Below are 12,853 nucleotides of genomic sequence, written 5' to 3' on the forward strand. Positions count from 1 at the left end.
GGCCCCAGCCGGGTCCCCGCCCCCGGCCCCGCCCACAGCCTACTCGTCCCCCCACCCCGCCCCCGCCCTCTCGCCCGCTCTTGCTCCAAGCCTGCGGGTCACGTCTCTGCGCTCTTCTGAGTTTTCAATCGCTCCACACAGTTGTTTCTCAGGAATGAGGAACCACTTCATGGAGAGATGGAGGTGAAGAGCGCCTTAAACGGACTAATGCAGTCCCTTCGGATGAAGATATAGAAGACCAAGGAAAGAAAGAGACGGGCCCAGGGTCACAGGACAGTGACACTGTTGGGCCAAGCACTTTCCACCAAAACAATTGCAGGGAAAACACAAGGACACTCCCTTTTTTCCAACGGTGGAAAAGATGCTGCTAAGAGGGCTGCTGACTTGCGACGGATTTTGAAGAGGGGAGGAGTGAGGGGAGGAGCTGTAGGAGCTGTCTCACACATACGCACACACTCACACACATACACATACAAGAATTCACAGTCTCACACAGACACCCATGTTCTCTGTCGTCCCAGTTCCAGCCTTCAGTGCTCTCGGGAGGGGCTGCCCTGGGGTTTTGGCTGTAGCCCTCCTGTATGGCTGCCTCATTTCTCCTCTCCCTCCCAGAGCCCAGCTGCTGTCATTTTGTGCCCTGCCGAGGAGGCAGGAACTGCAGTGACAGCAGGAGTAGGAGGCAGGAACTGCAGTGACAGCAGGAGTGAGAGGCAGGACAGAGTCGTGGGGCACAGAGAGGGATGGAGAGGGAGATGCCAAGACCAGGTGACCATGAGTCCCAGAGAGGGCTGAGAAGCAGCGTGAGGGGTGGTGAGAGCCTGGAGGAGAGGTGGACAAAACCAAGGAGCAAACAGAGAAGGCTTGTGGGTCACAGAGCCACTCAACCATGCTGGGAGCAAAGCGACACTGGCCACCAGGTCCCTCACTCAGCCCTTGGCTGACCTTGGCCCTGACACTTATGGCCCTGAGGACAGGGTGGGCCCAGGAGGGGACAGAGCCAGTCCTCCTGGAAGGTGAGTGCCTGGTGGTCTGTGAGCCCAGCCGAGCTGCGGCAGGGGGGCCAGGGGGAGCAGCCCTGGGAGAGGCACCCCCTGGAAGAGTGGCATTTGCTGCAGTCCGAAGCCACCACCACGAGCCAGCAGGAGAGATCGGCAATGGCACCAGTGGAGCCATATACTTCGACCAGGTAATCCCTCTACCCTGCAAAGACCTGGAATCACTGTCCAAACCCACTCTGCTGCTAAGGAAACAGCCCTGCTGTGGCCAGTTGCCCCCAAGCCTTCTTCCCGTCTCCCTTCCCTTCATTCCCACCACACCCTCCTTGCCCTTTCTCACCATTGCTTTTGAATCCGTGCATCCCTCCTGTTTGGTCTACTTGCCACCCCTTCCTTTCCTTACTCACTGCCCCTTCCCCCCAATCCTGGTTTCCCCTAGCCCCAGGCATCCCCAAGCCCCACTCAGTAGGGTCGCTTCTCACAGGTCCTGGTGAACGAGGGCGGTGGCTTTGACCGGGCCTCAGGCTCCTTCGTGGCCCCTGTCCGGGGCGTCTACAGCTTCCGGTTCCATGTGGTGAAGGTGTACAACCGCCAGACTGTCCAGGTGACCTGAACCCTAGGCCCTGTCCCATCCCCAGCTCAGGAGGGGAAGGGAAGGGGGAAATAAGTGGAGCCCAGGGGATCCGCAGGCAGACCTCCATTGGCCTGCATCCTGGGGGGCCAGGAGCAAGGCGGGAAAGGGCCCGCCTAGCAGAGACTGTGAAGGAGGCACAGAGTGCAACACCGGCCACCTCTCAGCCCTCCCAGGAGGGTGCTCTGAGCCTCAGGTTCCCAGGTTCCAGAGTGTCCCTCTGGGGCTGCAGAGAAGGAAGGAAGCCCTCAGGAAAGTGGGGGTCCCGGGACAAGGACTAGGGAGAGGTGCTAACTGGGCTCCCCTCCCCAGGTAAGCCTGATGCTGAACACATGGCCTGTCATCTCGGCCTTTGCCAACGACCCAGACGTGACCCGGGAGGCAGCCACCAGCTCTGTGCTACTGCCCCTGGACCCTGGGGACCGGGTATCTCTGCGCCTGCGTCGAGGGAACCTGCTGGGTGGCTGGAAATATTCAAGCTTCTCTGGCTTCCTCATTTTCCCACTCTGAGGACTCAAGCCTTTCAAGGAAGGAAATCTAGCCCCTGACCCCTGCCCTCTGCCCTCTCCTGCCCCAGAAGTAGCATCTTCAGGGCAGGAGAGAGACTCCCTCTGGCTGCCTTTATTATTCCACGTCCTTGCATGGGACCCTGTACCAAACATCCAAGGTGAAGAGTAGAGCTCTGGTGTCTCGGGACCTGCCCCTCTTAACCTGCCCCTCACAGTTGCCTCTCACTGCATCTCTTTCTGCCTGCAGCCCTAGGATCAGGGCAGGGTTTGGCAGGTAGGGAGGCCTGTGCTACTTTGCAGACTCTGCTCCTCCTGTCCCCCCAACTCCAACCCAGCTTCCTGCTCAGTGCTATTGGGGAACAGGTGGTACAGGTGAGCCTGACAGGCCCCTACAGGGGACCAGATGGACCAGCCTCAGCATACCCAGCAGGCTCCTTCCTGTGAGGAGTGCCAGCATCACAGATCTCGGCCAGCACAGTCAGAAGCTGAGCCAGCACTGTGTGGACTAGAGCAGGAGGGAGACTCAGCCAGTAGCAGAACTGTGGGGAGGGCCACAGAGCAGCCCAGAGCCTGTGGCTGGTGCGGCAGGAAGGGGGCATGCACCCACCTGAACACGGTATACATTTTTCACGTACATTGGGGCAGCCAGCCAACGGTGAACCCAGCATCTATTTGTGGAAGATCCCAGATGGACTCTGGCCCTCATCTCCGCACCCAAGACATGGGTGTGTATGTTTGCTTTGGCCGAAAGTGGGTATACAAAGGTTCCTTTGGCAGCTGGAGGTGGAGGTAGGTCACATGTGGGCAATTGTAGATCTCCAGGCATGGAACACATCAATGACCGTGGCCCCCTCCTAGAACTGCTCCACCTTTGTAGTCTCAAGTTCAATCACTTCATGCTCTGACCACCACCTCCTTCCTCCCAGCTCTCTCAGGGACCTTCACTGTACCTGTCCCACACTATCCCACAACCTCTCTTCTTTCTCCTGATTTGTGCTGTCTTATCCTCCTCCTTAAAATTCCTTGGATTCCATAATTCATCCTTTCAACCACTCTCCTGCCAGTATTATAAACTGTGTCTCACCTCTCTGCCCCATTGGCCCAGCATGGATGAATCTATCAATAAAGTAATTAGAGAATGATGCTCAGTGAGACCCTATAGGATCACTAAAGAGAGAACACGGCATTACAACTGGGTTCAGGGGTTACAGGATACAAGCAGGTATGCTGTAGGGAAAATAAATGTAAAACTGTATGTCAGAGTCAAATAAAAAAGAATTTGGTAGTGCCTGAGTTAAATAGGAAATACCAGTTGTGAATTTGTGGTTTTCAAAAGAAATAACTTTTTCAAATTTTGTCACTAAAGCGGCATAGAAACAACATCAGGAAAAAATCTGATATGCATTCTTAGCACCTGAAGCTTTGCCTCAGATATTATTCTCCTTTAAAAGGACTCAAGGTCCCTTGAGAATAGCTCCATGTCATAAATAACTCTAGGCCTGGAACCTATTGGTGAAGACAAAAAGCAAAGGTGCTTTCTTAAATGTAGGGTAGAGCTGAGAAGGCAAAGGAACCAATCTTAATAGGCTTCCACAAATTGACATTCTGTGACAATTTGATAATCAAAAGGAAAATAATATTGTTAATTGGAACAAGGTGAATTTTTAAAATCCACAACTCTGTTGTGATTTTCAAAAAGGAAGAAGTAACTATACAATGTACAAAAATGTAGTTAGTCTACTGAGCGAAGAAGTATGACTATAATAGGATATTTTTAGGTAATTTTGATAAGTAGAAGAGTATAAGTAGAGCAGATATTATATCTATTCATAAGGTGCATTTATTTTTCTTTATCTGCATAAGTAGGGAGGGGTGGATCCAGAGAGCTCTCAGTAATTCCAGAAAACGTTGGAACTGTACCAAAAATGAAAGAGACTGATTGGCACCATCTGGTCATATATTACAACTAGGAAGAAAGAAGCTCCCACAGTGTGTTACATGAACATGAATTAGGCAAACGTCCAAAAGATAACTGCTCACTGCTCAAACATGATCCTTCATTTCTTGGGAAAGGGGGCCCCTCTACTACCCTACTAATTATAATGAGATTACAGGAACAGTAAAACCCAAAATAATAATGGCTTAAACAAGGTGGCAGATTATTTCTGTCTCACATAGAAGAATCTGCAAATAAAGACTGCAGGGTTGGATGGCAGTTTTATGATCGCCACAGCCCAGTTTTCTTTCTTGCTGTTCTACCACCTTTAGCATATCACCTCCTGACCCAAGATAGCTCCTTGAGCTCCAGCCATTACTTCACCCTTACAGTCCCAGGAAGGAGGAAGGAAGGGCACACCCATTTCCTTTTAAAGAAGCTTTCTGAGAGGCACCTCCAGCAGTTCTGTTTGCATCTCATTGGCTAGAATTTAGTCATATCTAGCCACACCAGGCAAGGGAGAGAGGCTAGGAAATAGAGTTTTTATTCCAGGCAGCTATGCCCAGCTAAAAGTCAGGAGTTATATAATAAGGAAGAGGAGGATACTGGGGAAAACAACAATATTGGGGATATTGGGGAAGTTTGTAAAATTGAAAATGAGCTAGATAAATTTGTAAATAATGTCAGTAAAGTTATTGTATTAGTTTTTCTATTGCTGTGTAATAATTACCACAAAGTAGTGTCTTAACACAACTTTGACCTATTTATTATCTCAGTTTCTGTAGGTCTGAAGTCCAGCAGAGCATGACTGGATTCTCTCCTCAGGGTTTCATTAGGTCAAAAGAAAGGTGTAGGAAGGGCTGCCTTCCTTACTGAAGTAGAAGAATCCACTCCCAAGCTCATTCAGAATTCAGTTCCTTATGGTTGTAGGACTGAGGTTCCTTGCCATCAATCTCCAATCTTTTGGTTCCTTGCCAAAAAACGTCAGGCCAAGTCCTTCTCACAGTTTGAACCTCTCTGACTACCCTTCTGTCACGTCTCTGACCTTAAAAATTCTCTGATTTTAAGGGTTCTTGTGATTAGATTGGGCCCACACAGATAATCCAGGATAAGCTCTCTATTTTAGGGCCCATAACTTTAATTACATAGAAAATGTCCCTTTACCGTTAAACATAAAAGGTTTGGGCATGGATATCTCTGGGACATCTGCGTATCATAGTCATTAAACTTAAAGATGACATCGTTTAAAGAAAAGGCATCCAGTTACAATACACTAATCCATGGGAAAAGTGTGGACTTGAAAAGTTCCAGTGATATATAAGGTAAGCACTGGCTCAGATTTTCATCATCTTAGAAGGTAAAGTGTTTCCCAGGTCCCAACCAAGAATTCATTGATTAATAATTCAAAACTTCATCTGCACTGAGATATATTCTTCTTTTGGATATCCAAATTCAAAAATTGGTCTGAACTGAGATAGTGTCCTTCTCTTGGGTCTACAAACCCATTTTTATAATGAGTATAAGAGTAGGTGTAAAAAATTTTATAATCCTTGTAAGACGTGTGTGAAAAATTTTATAATCCTTGTAAGACGTGTGTGCTTTACCAAAATGCTTGATGCTTTTAGAGGAGCTGACATATGATACTGATGATTTGATTGAAATGCATAGGAAGATTTAAGTTTGCAATCAATGTTTAAATAATCTGATTTGTAAAATGTGTAGATTTTGACTTGGTTATAGAGTGTTTAAACGTTGAGACAGTTTTTTGCTTAAGTAGATTTATGAAGTAAATAAATTAAACAATAAATAAAGCACAGATGGTGGCTAGTGTTCCTCTTCAGGCACGAAAATCTCCTAGGACTCTAAGGATCCTAAGAATAGAATCCAACTGTCTGCCTTCCCTACACCCACGCCCTGGTAGCTGATTGCTACAGAGAAAAGTCCTGCTGAAGGATATGCCGTGTATCTAAATCCAGGGTCTCCAGCCACCCCTGGAGCAATTCTCCAAGCAATTCTGTGGTTTCCTTTGTCAGCTTCTTTCCTCATCTTCCCCCGAATCCAACGGAAGGCTTCTGTTCTCTCCTTAAAACTTTTACTCCTCCAACTGCCCCCGCTGCCAGCAGCAGAGTCTTCACCTTCTACTTCACTGAGAAAGCAGAAACCCCAGGAGGAACCCTTCCCACCAGCGCATCCGAAAACTCACCTTCCTTATCTCTCCTTCCTGTCTGGCTCAGTAGAAATCGTGTCCTTCTTTCTGTCAAGGCGGCTATCTTCATCCACCAGTCTTGGATTCCATTTCCTGGAAACATACTCTTTTCTTTGCCTCTCCTCCCTCCTGTATGTTCAGTGTCTCCCTCCCTACTCACTCCTTCTGTTTAGCAGTTAAATAGACTCAAGTCTCTTAAGTCTAAAACAAAAAACAGATGGATATGGAAACAGTGGTGGATATATGGTTACCCTCAGCTTTATATGCTAGTTAGCGTCACCTCTCCTCCCCTTTAGAGCCAAATATCTATGCTTACCAGTTGCTCACCCCTTAAGTCAACTGCAGCCTCTGCTACCCCACCTAATTAGTGATTAGCCCTCACTCACAACCCCACCTAATTAGTGATTAGCCCTCAAGCTAATCACTCACAACTTCTTCGTCACTAATGTCACTATCATCTAGTCCTCTGTCACTCAGGCTCTCCCTAACATTTGACCCTGTCGGCCACACCCTCCTTCTAGAAGCCCTCCCTGCCCTCATTTCCCTGACTGTGCACATGCTCTGGGCTCTGCTTCCACCTGTCTGCTGAGGCCACTTTCTTTTTCAGCCTCCTGTACCTCTGCCCATCTCCTAAATGTCAGTTTCCCTCAAGGTTCTGCCCTAGGATTCCTTTCATCCTGACACACTCTCAAAAGCCTGAATCTCCATCCATATGCTGACAACTTCCACATTTTTTATCTCTATCCAGGACCTCCCTCCCAAATGTCAGATTCCTACTTTGCCTAGCCCACCTTAAAGTCAATCTGCTAAAATTAGAGCCTTTCCTCCCGAAATCTGTTTTTTCCCTTATTCTCTGTGTCTAAAAGTGGAACGTCCCTGTTGCCCTAACCAAACACCAGCCATGTTCCTCGATTCCTCCCTCTCCCATAACCCCCATAAATCAGTTCCATCCATTGTTTTCCACCCATCTGGCTGCCAATATCTCAGAGTTCTACGCAAGCTTCCTAATTGGCCCCTTGGCCTCCAGTTTTGCTTCTCTGAGTCCATTCTCCACACAGGGGTTGCCAGAGTGGCAACTTCACTGCCTAAAGCCCTTTAGGGTATTGTGGGGAAGGCAGAGGGTCTAGGATTAAATCCATATTGCTTAACGTGGTTTTTTTTTTTAGGTCCTTTGCAATCCAGCTGCTGCGATCTCCCCTGATTCATTTTTCACCATCTATGGGAACATGAAAACTTACAAAATAGCACTATTTATTAGCTGAGGGAAAATGGTACCCCCTTGTGTGTTGCGGGACCCATAGCTGGTGTATTAACTTAAGGATATGCAGATTACGATCTGCTGAATGCGGAAGCACAGGCCACCACACGGGGTCAGGAGGTAGCTCCCTCGGTTCCCCATCTGGGGAAGTAAGAACCCTGTAGTCATTTTGATTGAAGGTGTAGCACACTCACACAAAGGAAGTAAAGTTTAAAGATTTATTACTTACAGACCCCAGAAACCAGGAGGGGGGAAAGGGAAGCAGTGAGCCAGGAGAAGGGCAGTCCTCTGTCCCAGTTCACGTGTGAGCAGGATAGCAAGAACCTATTATGTGTAAGGTAGTTGGGGTGCAGGTCACTAACTTTACCCGGACTCAACTATACGTGGTCATTTCAAAGGGCGCCCCAGGAAAAGCAAGTGAGAATTTGGGGCAGGAGTCCTAAACTCAGGTCCTTATCTAAATGTCCAGACTCTGGGTGTGAGCAGGGTCATTGTACTATAAAATGCCTAAGCGGCAACTCAAAATAGAGATTTTCTCATTATAGCTCAGAAAACGAGGGCATGGCATTCGCGTCAAAATTTATCAGGGCCAACAGAATTGTTCTTGGACCCAACTGAGGTAAACCAGGCTCTGTTTTAGTTTGTAAATCATCTTAATCTGGACCAAGCTGAAATGGAGAAATCTTAATATACAGTATACTAATGTATATTAATATCATACATTAATAAAGGATAGAGAGGCCATAGATTAGTGGGGAGAAAGTAACTCTAGCAACAAAGTGAATATACTTGCATGAGAAGGAGTGAGCATAGCGGTGAAGGTGGTGGGCACTGGAGCCTCTCACTTAGTAGCTGCACGTGACCTTCAGCAAATAACTCAAACTCCCCCTGCCTCATTTTCTTCCTCTAGACAATGAAGAGAAACATGGTATATATCCCACAGCGTTGGAAAGCACAGAGCAAGTACCCACTATATGTAAGTTACTGTTACCATATGAATTAGGAAACAAGTTAAAACTGGTACATGTCCCAAGGATTCTTGGACAATCTTTAAAACGTGGGTAGGTCTTTAATCCATTTTGAGTTTATTTTTGTGTATGGTGCTAGGAAGTGTTCTAATTTCATTCTTTTACATGCAGCTGTCCAGTTTTCCCGGCACCACTATTGAAGAGGCTGTCTTTTCTCCACTGTATACTCTTGCCTCCTTTATCAAAGATAAAGTGACCATATGTGCATGGGTTTATCTCTGGGCTTTCTATCCTGTTCCATTGATCTATATTTCTGTTCCTGTGTCAGTACCATACTGTCTTGATTACTGTAGCTTGGTAGTATAGTCTGAAGTCCGGGAGCCTGATTCCACCAGCTCCGTTTTTCTTTCTCAAGATTGCTCTGGCTATTCGGGGTCTTTTGTGTTTCCATACAAATTGTACAATTTTTTGTTCTAGTTCTGTGAAAAATGCCAGTGGTAGTTTGATAGGGATTGCATTGAATCTGTAGATTGCTTTGGGTAGTATAGTCATTTTCACAATGTTGATTCTTCCAACCCAAGGACATGGTATATCTCTCCATCTGTTTGTATCACCTCTAACTTGAGGACACGGGGAGGGGGAAGGGTAACCTGGGACGAAGTGAGAGAGTAACATGGACATATATACACTACCAAATGTAAAATAGCTCATGGGAAGCAGCTGCATAGCACAGGGAGATCAGCTCGGTGTTTTGCAACCACCTAGAGTGGTGGGATAGGGAGGGTGGGAGGGAGACACAAGAGGGAGGGGATATGGGGATATATATATATATATATATATATATATGCATATAGCTGATTCACTTTGTTATACAGCAGTAACTAACATAACACTGCAAAGCAATTGTACTCCAATAAAGATGTTAAAAAAAAAAGTGAGTAGGATTTTTTTGTTTTATTGTAGCCATTTACCTGTTATAATGCTGCTTTCTTTCAGGTGTGTTCACTTCTACCCAGAAACACAAGGACATCATAAACGGTCCCTAGGAAAACATGATATAGCAAAGCTTAGGGGGTCCCCATCTCACCAGATAGTTAATGTACATTTTTTTAAAATTTTTATTTGAGCGTAGTTGATTTACAAGATTGTGTTAGTAGTTTATGTACTTTTTAACATGAGAATGAGATACACTGCAGGATGTTCTTTATATAATATTTTTGCTTATGTCTGGGACTGTCTGCCTACTGGTGACTTTATAATTTCTCTGTCAGAGACTTGGGAAGCTCACCTGCCAGTGCCCCAAATGAGAAGGGGAAATCGTGATGGTATAAAGGAGAGAAGCAGTGACTAGTAGGCTGCACTGCCCATGGTGCTCAACTGTGGACACATCTTTATTCACTCTGCTAAAAATATGTCAAATCAGACCTTGTAAATTGTTCAGCCGTGAAGAAGAGAAATCTCACCAACAGAGGGCTCAGAAGCCAATGTGGATAAATTCTGAGTATTGCTTAAAGTTCTCTTGAGTAGAAAGTAGAGGTTTTGCTAAGCCACCTTCCTGATCAATCTTTCACTTCGGAGTTCCGAACCTTTCACTTGCTGCCCTGTCCTAAGAGCATGTGCATTGTTTTCAGTGAAGGGGGTCAGGAAGACAGACCTCACTGGACTGCACGTGAGCGGAGGCTTCAGACCCCTGTGCTGTGGGCTCCTATGCCGTGTTCCTTCCCTTACCACCCTGCACTGTATTTGCTTGTTGAATTGCCTCCCTCACCTAACAGTGGGCCCCAGAGGGGCACCATGCCATTCCCATTACCTGCCATCCACTCCACACTAGACAGGGCCTGGCACACAGTAGGTGCTCTATAAATACTAAGTGACCATGTGCACGTGAGCCGGGGAGTTCTCAGGAAGGACAGTTCCTTCCCGCCACTCCATCTCCCTGCCAGTGCTGAACAGACATTCCGTCAGGTGAGAAAACAGCAAGTAGCAGACACCGGAAGTCTGGAAGCTTGGCCAGGGTTAGGAAGGTTTCTGAGCCTAGGGGGCAATAACAGCAAGCACTCCAGGGGCAGGAAGAAAAGCAACATTAGCTAGTATGTGATTGTCTTTATCGGTTCGGGCTGCTGTAACAAAAACCCCATAGATTGGGTGGCTTAAACAACAGAAACTTAGTTCCGGAGGCTGGGCATTCAAGATCAAGGTACCAGCAAATCAAGTGTCTGTTAAGAGCCCACTTCCTCACTTGCAGATGGCCATCTTCTCATTGTACCCTCAAGTGGTGGAGAGAGAGGCAGCTCTAGTTTCTTTCTCTTATGAGGACACTAATCTCATCTTAGATGCTCCACCCTCACGACCTTACCTAAACTGATTAACCCCCCCAAAGCCCCACCTTCTAATACCATCCCACTAGGGGGTAGGGTTTCAACATATGAATTTGGAAGGACACAAACATGCAGTCCATCACAGTGATGAAGGCTTACTCCATAGCCGGCACCACAGTAGCCTCTTGGCGCGATTATTTCATGAGATCCTCGCACCATCCATAATTTAGGAATTGTTACCCTGCACCTGATAGGTGGGGAGACCAAGGCCCCAGGAAAAGGCTTCATAGGTAGCAGCCATGGATTCAGTATTCAAACCTAGTTCTATTGTGTTTCCGATACAGCCAAGCTGGTCCAGCACTGATGCCATTCTTACACCAGCCTTCATTCATCTTCATTCCCACCCTGCCCACTTCTAAGGCGTGAACGGAAAGAGCACTAGCATGGAAGCCCTCAGCCTGGGCTCTCCTCACAGCCCTGCCATGAACCAGTAGGGAGAGAGAGGTTGAGCTGTATCACTACCTGGGCGCTGGTCTCCTCGGTAAAATAAGAGCTCAGGGGCTTCCCTGGTGGCGCAGTGGTTGAGAGTCCGCCTGCCGATGCGGGGGACGCGGGTTCGTGCCCCGGTCCGGGAAGATCCCACATGCCGTGGAGCGGCTGGGCCCATGAGCCATGGCCGCTGAGCCTGCGAGTCCGGAGCCTGTGCTCCGCAACGAGAGAAGCCCGCGTACCGCAAAAAAATAATAATAAAAGTAAATAAGAGCTCAGGTCAGATGTACTTGGAAAGTTACTATCCAGGCTGTCAAATCTGCAAGCCTGCTTGGAAAACATGCAGCACCCGTGCCCCACAACTGCCTCCCACCCTCCTCATAATTGAGGCTACAGCTAAAAGAAAAAAAAAATTTTTTAAACTGGATATTAGCTCCATTTTGATCCGTTTATTGACAAATCAAATGGGGGAAAAAAGGTCACCAAAAGGGGTATAAGGTCATAAATGTGGTTAACGGGGAATGGATACAGCACTGAGGAGGGAGAATGAGGTTGAACAGACCATCAGAGGGAGGAGGGGGAAAGAGGTATCTGCTAAAAACCCCACACTCACCTTTCAATTTGTCAGCTGTCACCCAATCATTCTTTCCTGGACAGAATTAACAGCTAGAAATGGTTTGAGGGCAACACCTAAGTGGTTTATCTGCAAGATCTGGGAGATGAGCTGGAGGGAAGATGGGTATAAGATTTTGAGACCTTCTCTCACTTGAACCCCATCTGTGGTGAACAGAGAATCAGGAAGCTTAATCCTGGTCCCAGCTCAGCCACCAACTATCTCTGTGACTTCGGGCAAGTCACTTGCCCTCTCTGGGCCTCTTTCCTCGGCTGTAAAACAAGCTAATTGGACTCAGTGGCAGGCTCTACTCTGGCTCTAGCCATGTCAAACGTTTTTGCAACTGGAGCTAGGTCAGGAGACTGGCTCAGTTTTGGAGAAATAAAACTACTTAGAGGCCCAGCCAGAGTGACCCAGTGCTGGTCTCCACCTGGACCCCCCTCTGTCGGCGGCAGCAGCCATTCGGAGGGAGAGTGAAGGAACACACACCCGTGAGAAACACACTCTTGCAGCGAGTGATCTTTGCAGAGCGGCTCTGGGGGAGGCCGGGATTCTCTCTACCCAGAAGGCAGGGTCCAGGGGACTATAGGGTGGGGTCTGGGGAATCCAAACAGAGCAGTCGTACACTATAGGGTCTGGGGATGCAGGGTACAGTGGCAGTGAGAGGAGCGGGCTGCGGGCTGCGGGGTGGGATTGGGAGGTAGAGTCATGCCAGCACCTCACCCGGTGCCAGACCACTCATTTCAGTCACCCTCCCCCTGAAGCCGAGGCCTGGGCCCCTCGGTCTAGTCGAAGCAGCTCTTCAGGTAGAGATGCCACACTTGGCATCGAGATCCTTGACTCCTGTGGGCTCGAGATCATCGAAGCCGGGGTCAGGGAGCATCTCCATTGGCTGGAGTCAAATGAGGTAGGCTGACTCCGTCTCCCCCT

General features: G+C 47.9%; 1 protein-coding gene and 1 long non-coding RNA gene across 4 annotated transcripts; one reads left to right on the plus strand and one right to left on the minus strand.

The window, feature by feature from the left end:
- The first annotated feature begins 106 nt into the window (after positions 1-106).
- Positions 107-9,258, plus strand: CBLN3 (cerebellin 3 precursor). 3 transcript variants are annotated; one of them, XM_067739126.1, is made up of 4 exons: positions 107-1,186; positions 1,480-1,599; positions 8,446-8,511; positions 8,675-9,258. In XM_067739126.1, exons 1-4 carry the CDS (start codon positions 887-889, stop codon positions 8,867-8,869), a joined length of 681 nt encoding a protein of 226 aa, XP_067595227.1. In that variant the 5' UTR covers positions 107-886; the 3' UTR covers positions 8,870-9,258. The 3 variants fall into 3 exon arrangements, 2 of the variants coding, with proteins under 2 accessions (XP_067595227.1, XP_067595237.1); XR_010943762.1 differs by lacking the exons at positions 8,446-8,511; positions 8,675-9,258 and adding exons at positions 1,939-5,596; positions 5,629-5,887 and having other exon boundaries at positions 139-1,186; XM_067739136.1 differs by lacking the exons at positions 8,446-8,511; positions 8,675-9,258 and adding an exon at positions 1,939-5,887 and having other exon boundaries at positions 139-1,186.
- Positions 9,013-12,675, minus strand: LOC137225295 (uncharacterized). The gene is made up of 2 exons (XR_010943765.1): positions 11,344-12,675; positions 9,013-9,545 (listed from the first exon to the last, which is right to left on the minus strand). It is a non-coding gene; the product is annotated as an uncharacterized lncRNA (long non-coding RNA).
- Positions 12,676-12,853: the final 178 nt, after the last annotated feature.

Source organism: Pseudorca crassidens, chromosome 1 (genome assembly GCF_039906515.1).
Source record: "Pseudorca crassidens isolate mPseCra1 chromosome 1, mPseCra1.hap1, whole genome shotgun sequence".
Lineage (NCBI taxonomy): Eukaryota > Metazoa > Chordata > Mammalia > Artiodactyla > Delphinidae > Pseudorca > Pseudorca crassidens.

Excerpts from the sequence above, each read along its gene's own strand:
- CBLN3 (XM_067739126.1), top strand. The coding sequence starts at position 887 with ATGCTGGGAGCAAAGCGACACTGGCCACCAGGTCCCTCACTCAGCCCT. Across the intron at positions 1,600-8,445 it reads ACAACCGCCAGACTGTCCAG|ACAATGAAGAGAAACATGGT; the intron begins GTGACCTGAACC and ends TTCTTCCTCTAG. Across the intron at positions 8,512-8,674 it reads AGAGCAAGTACCCACTATAT|CTGTCCAGTTTTCCCGGCAC; the intron begins GTAAGTTACTGT and ends TTTTACATGCAG.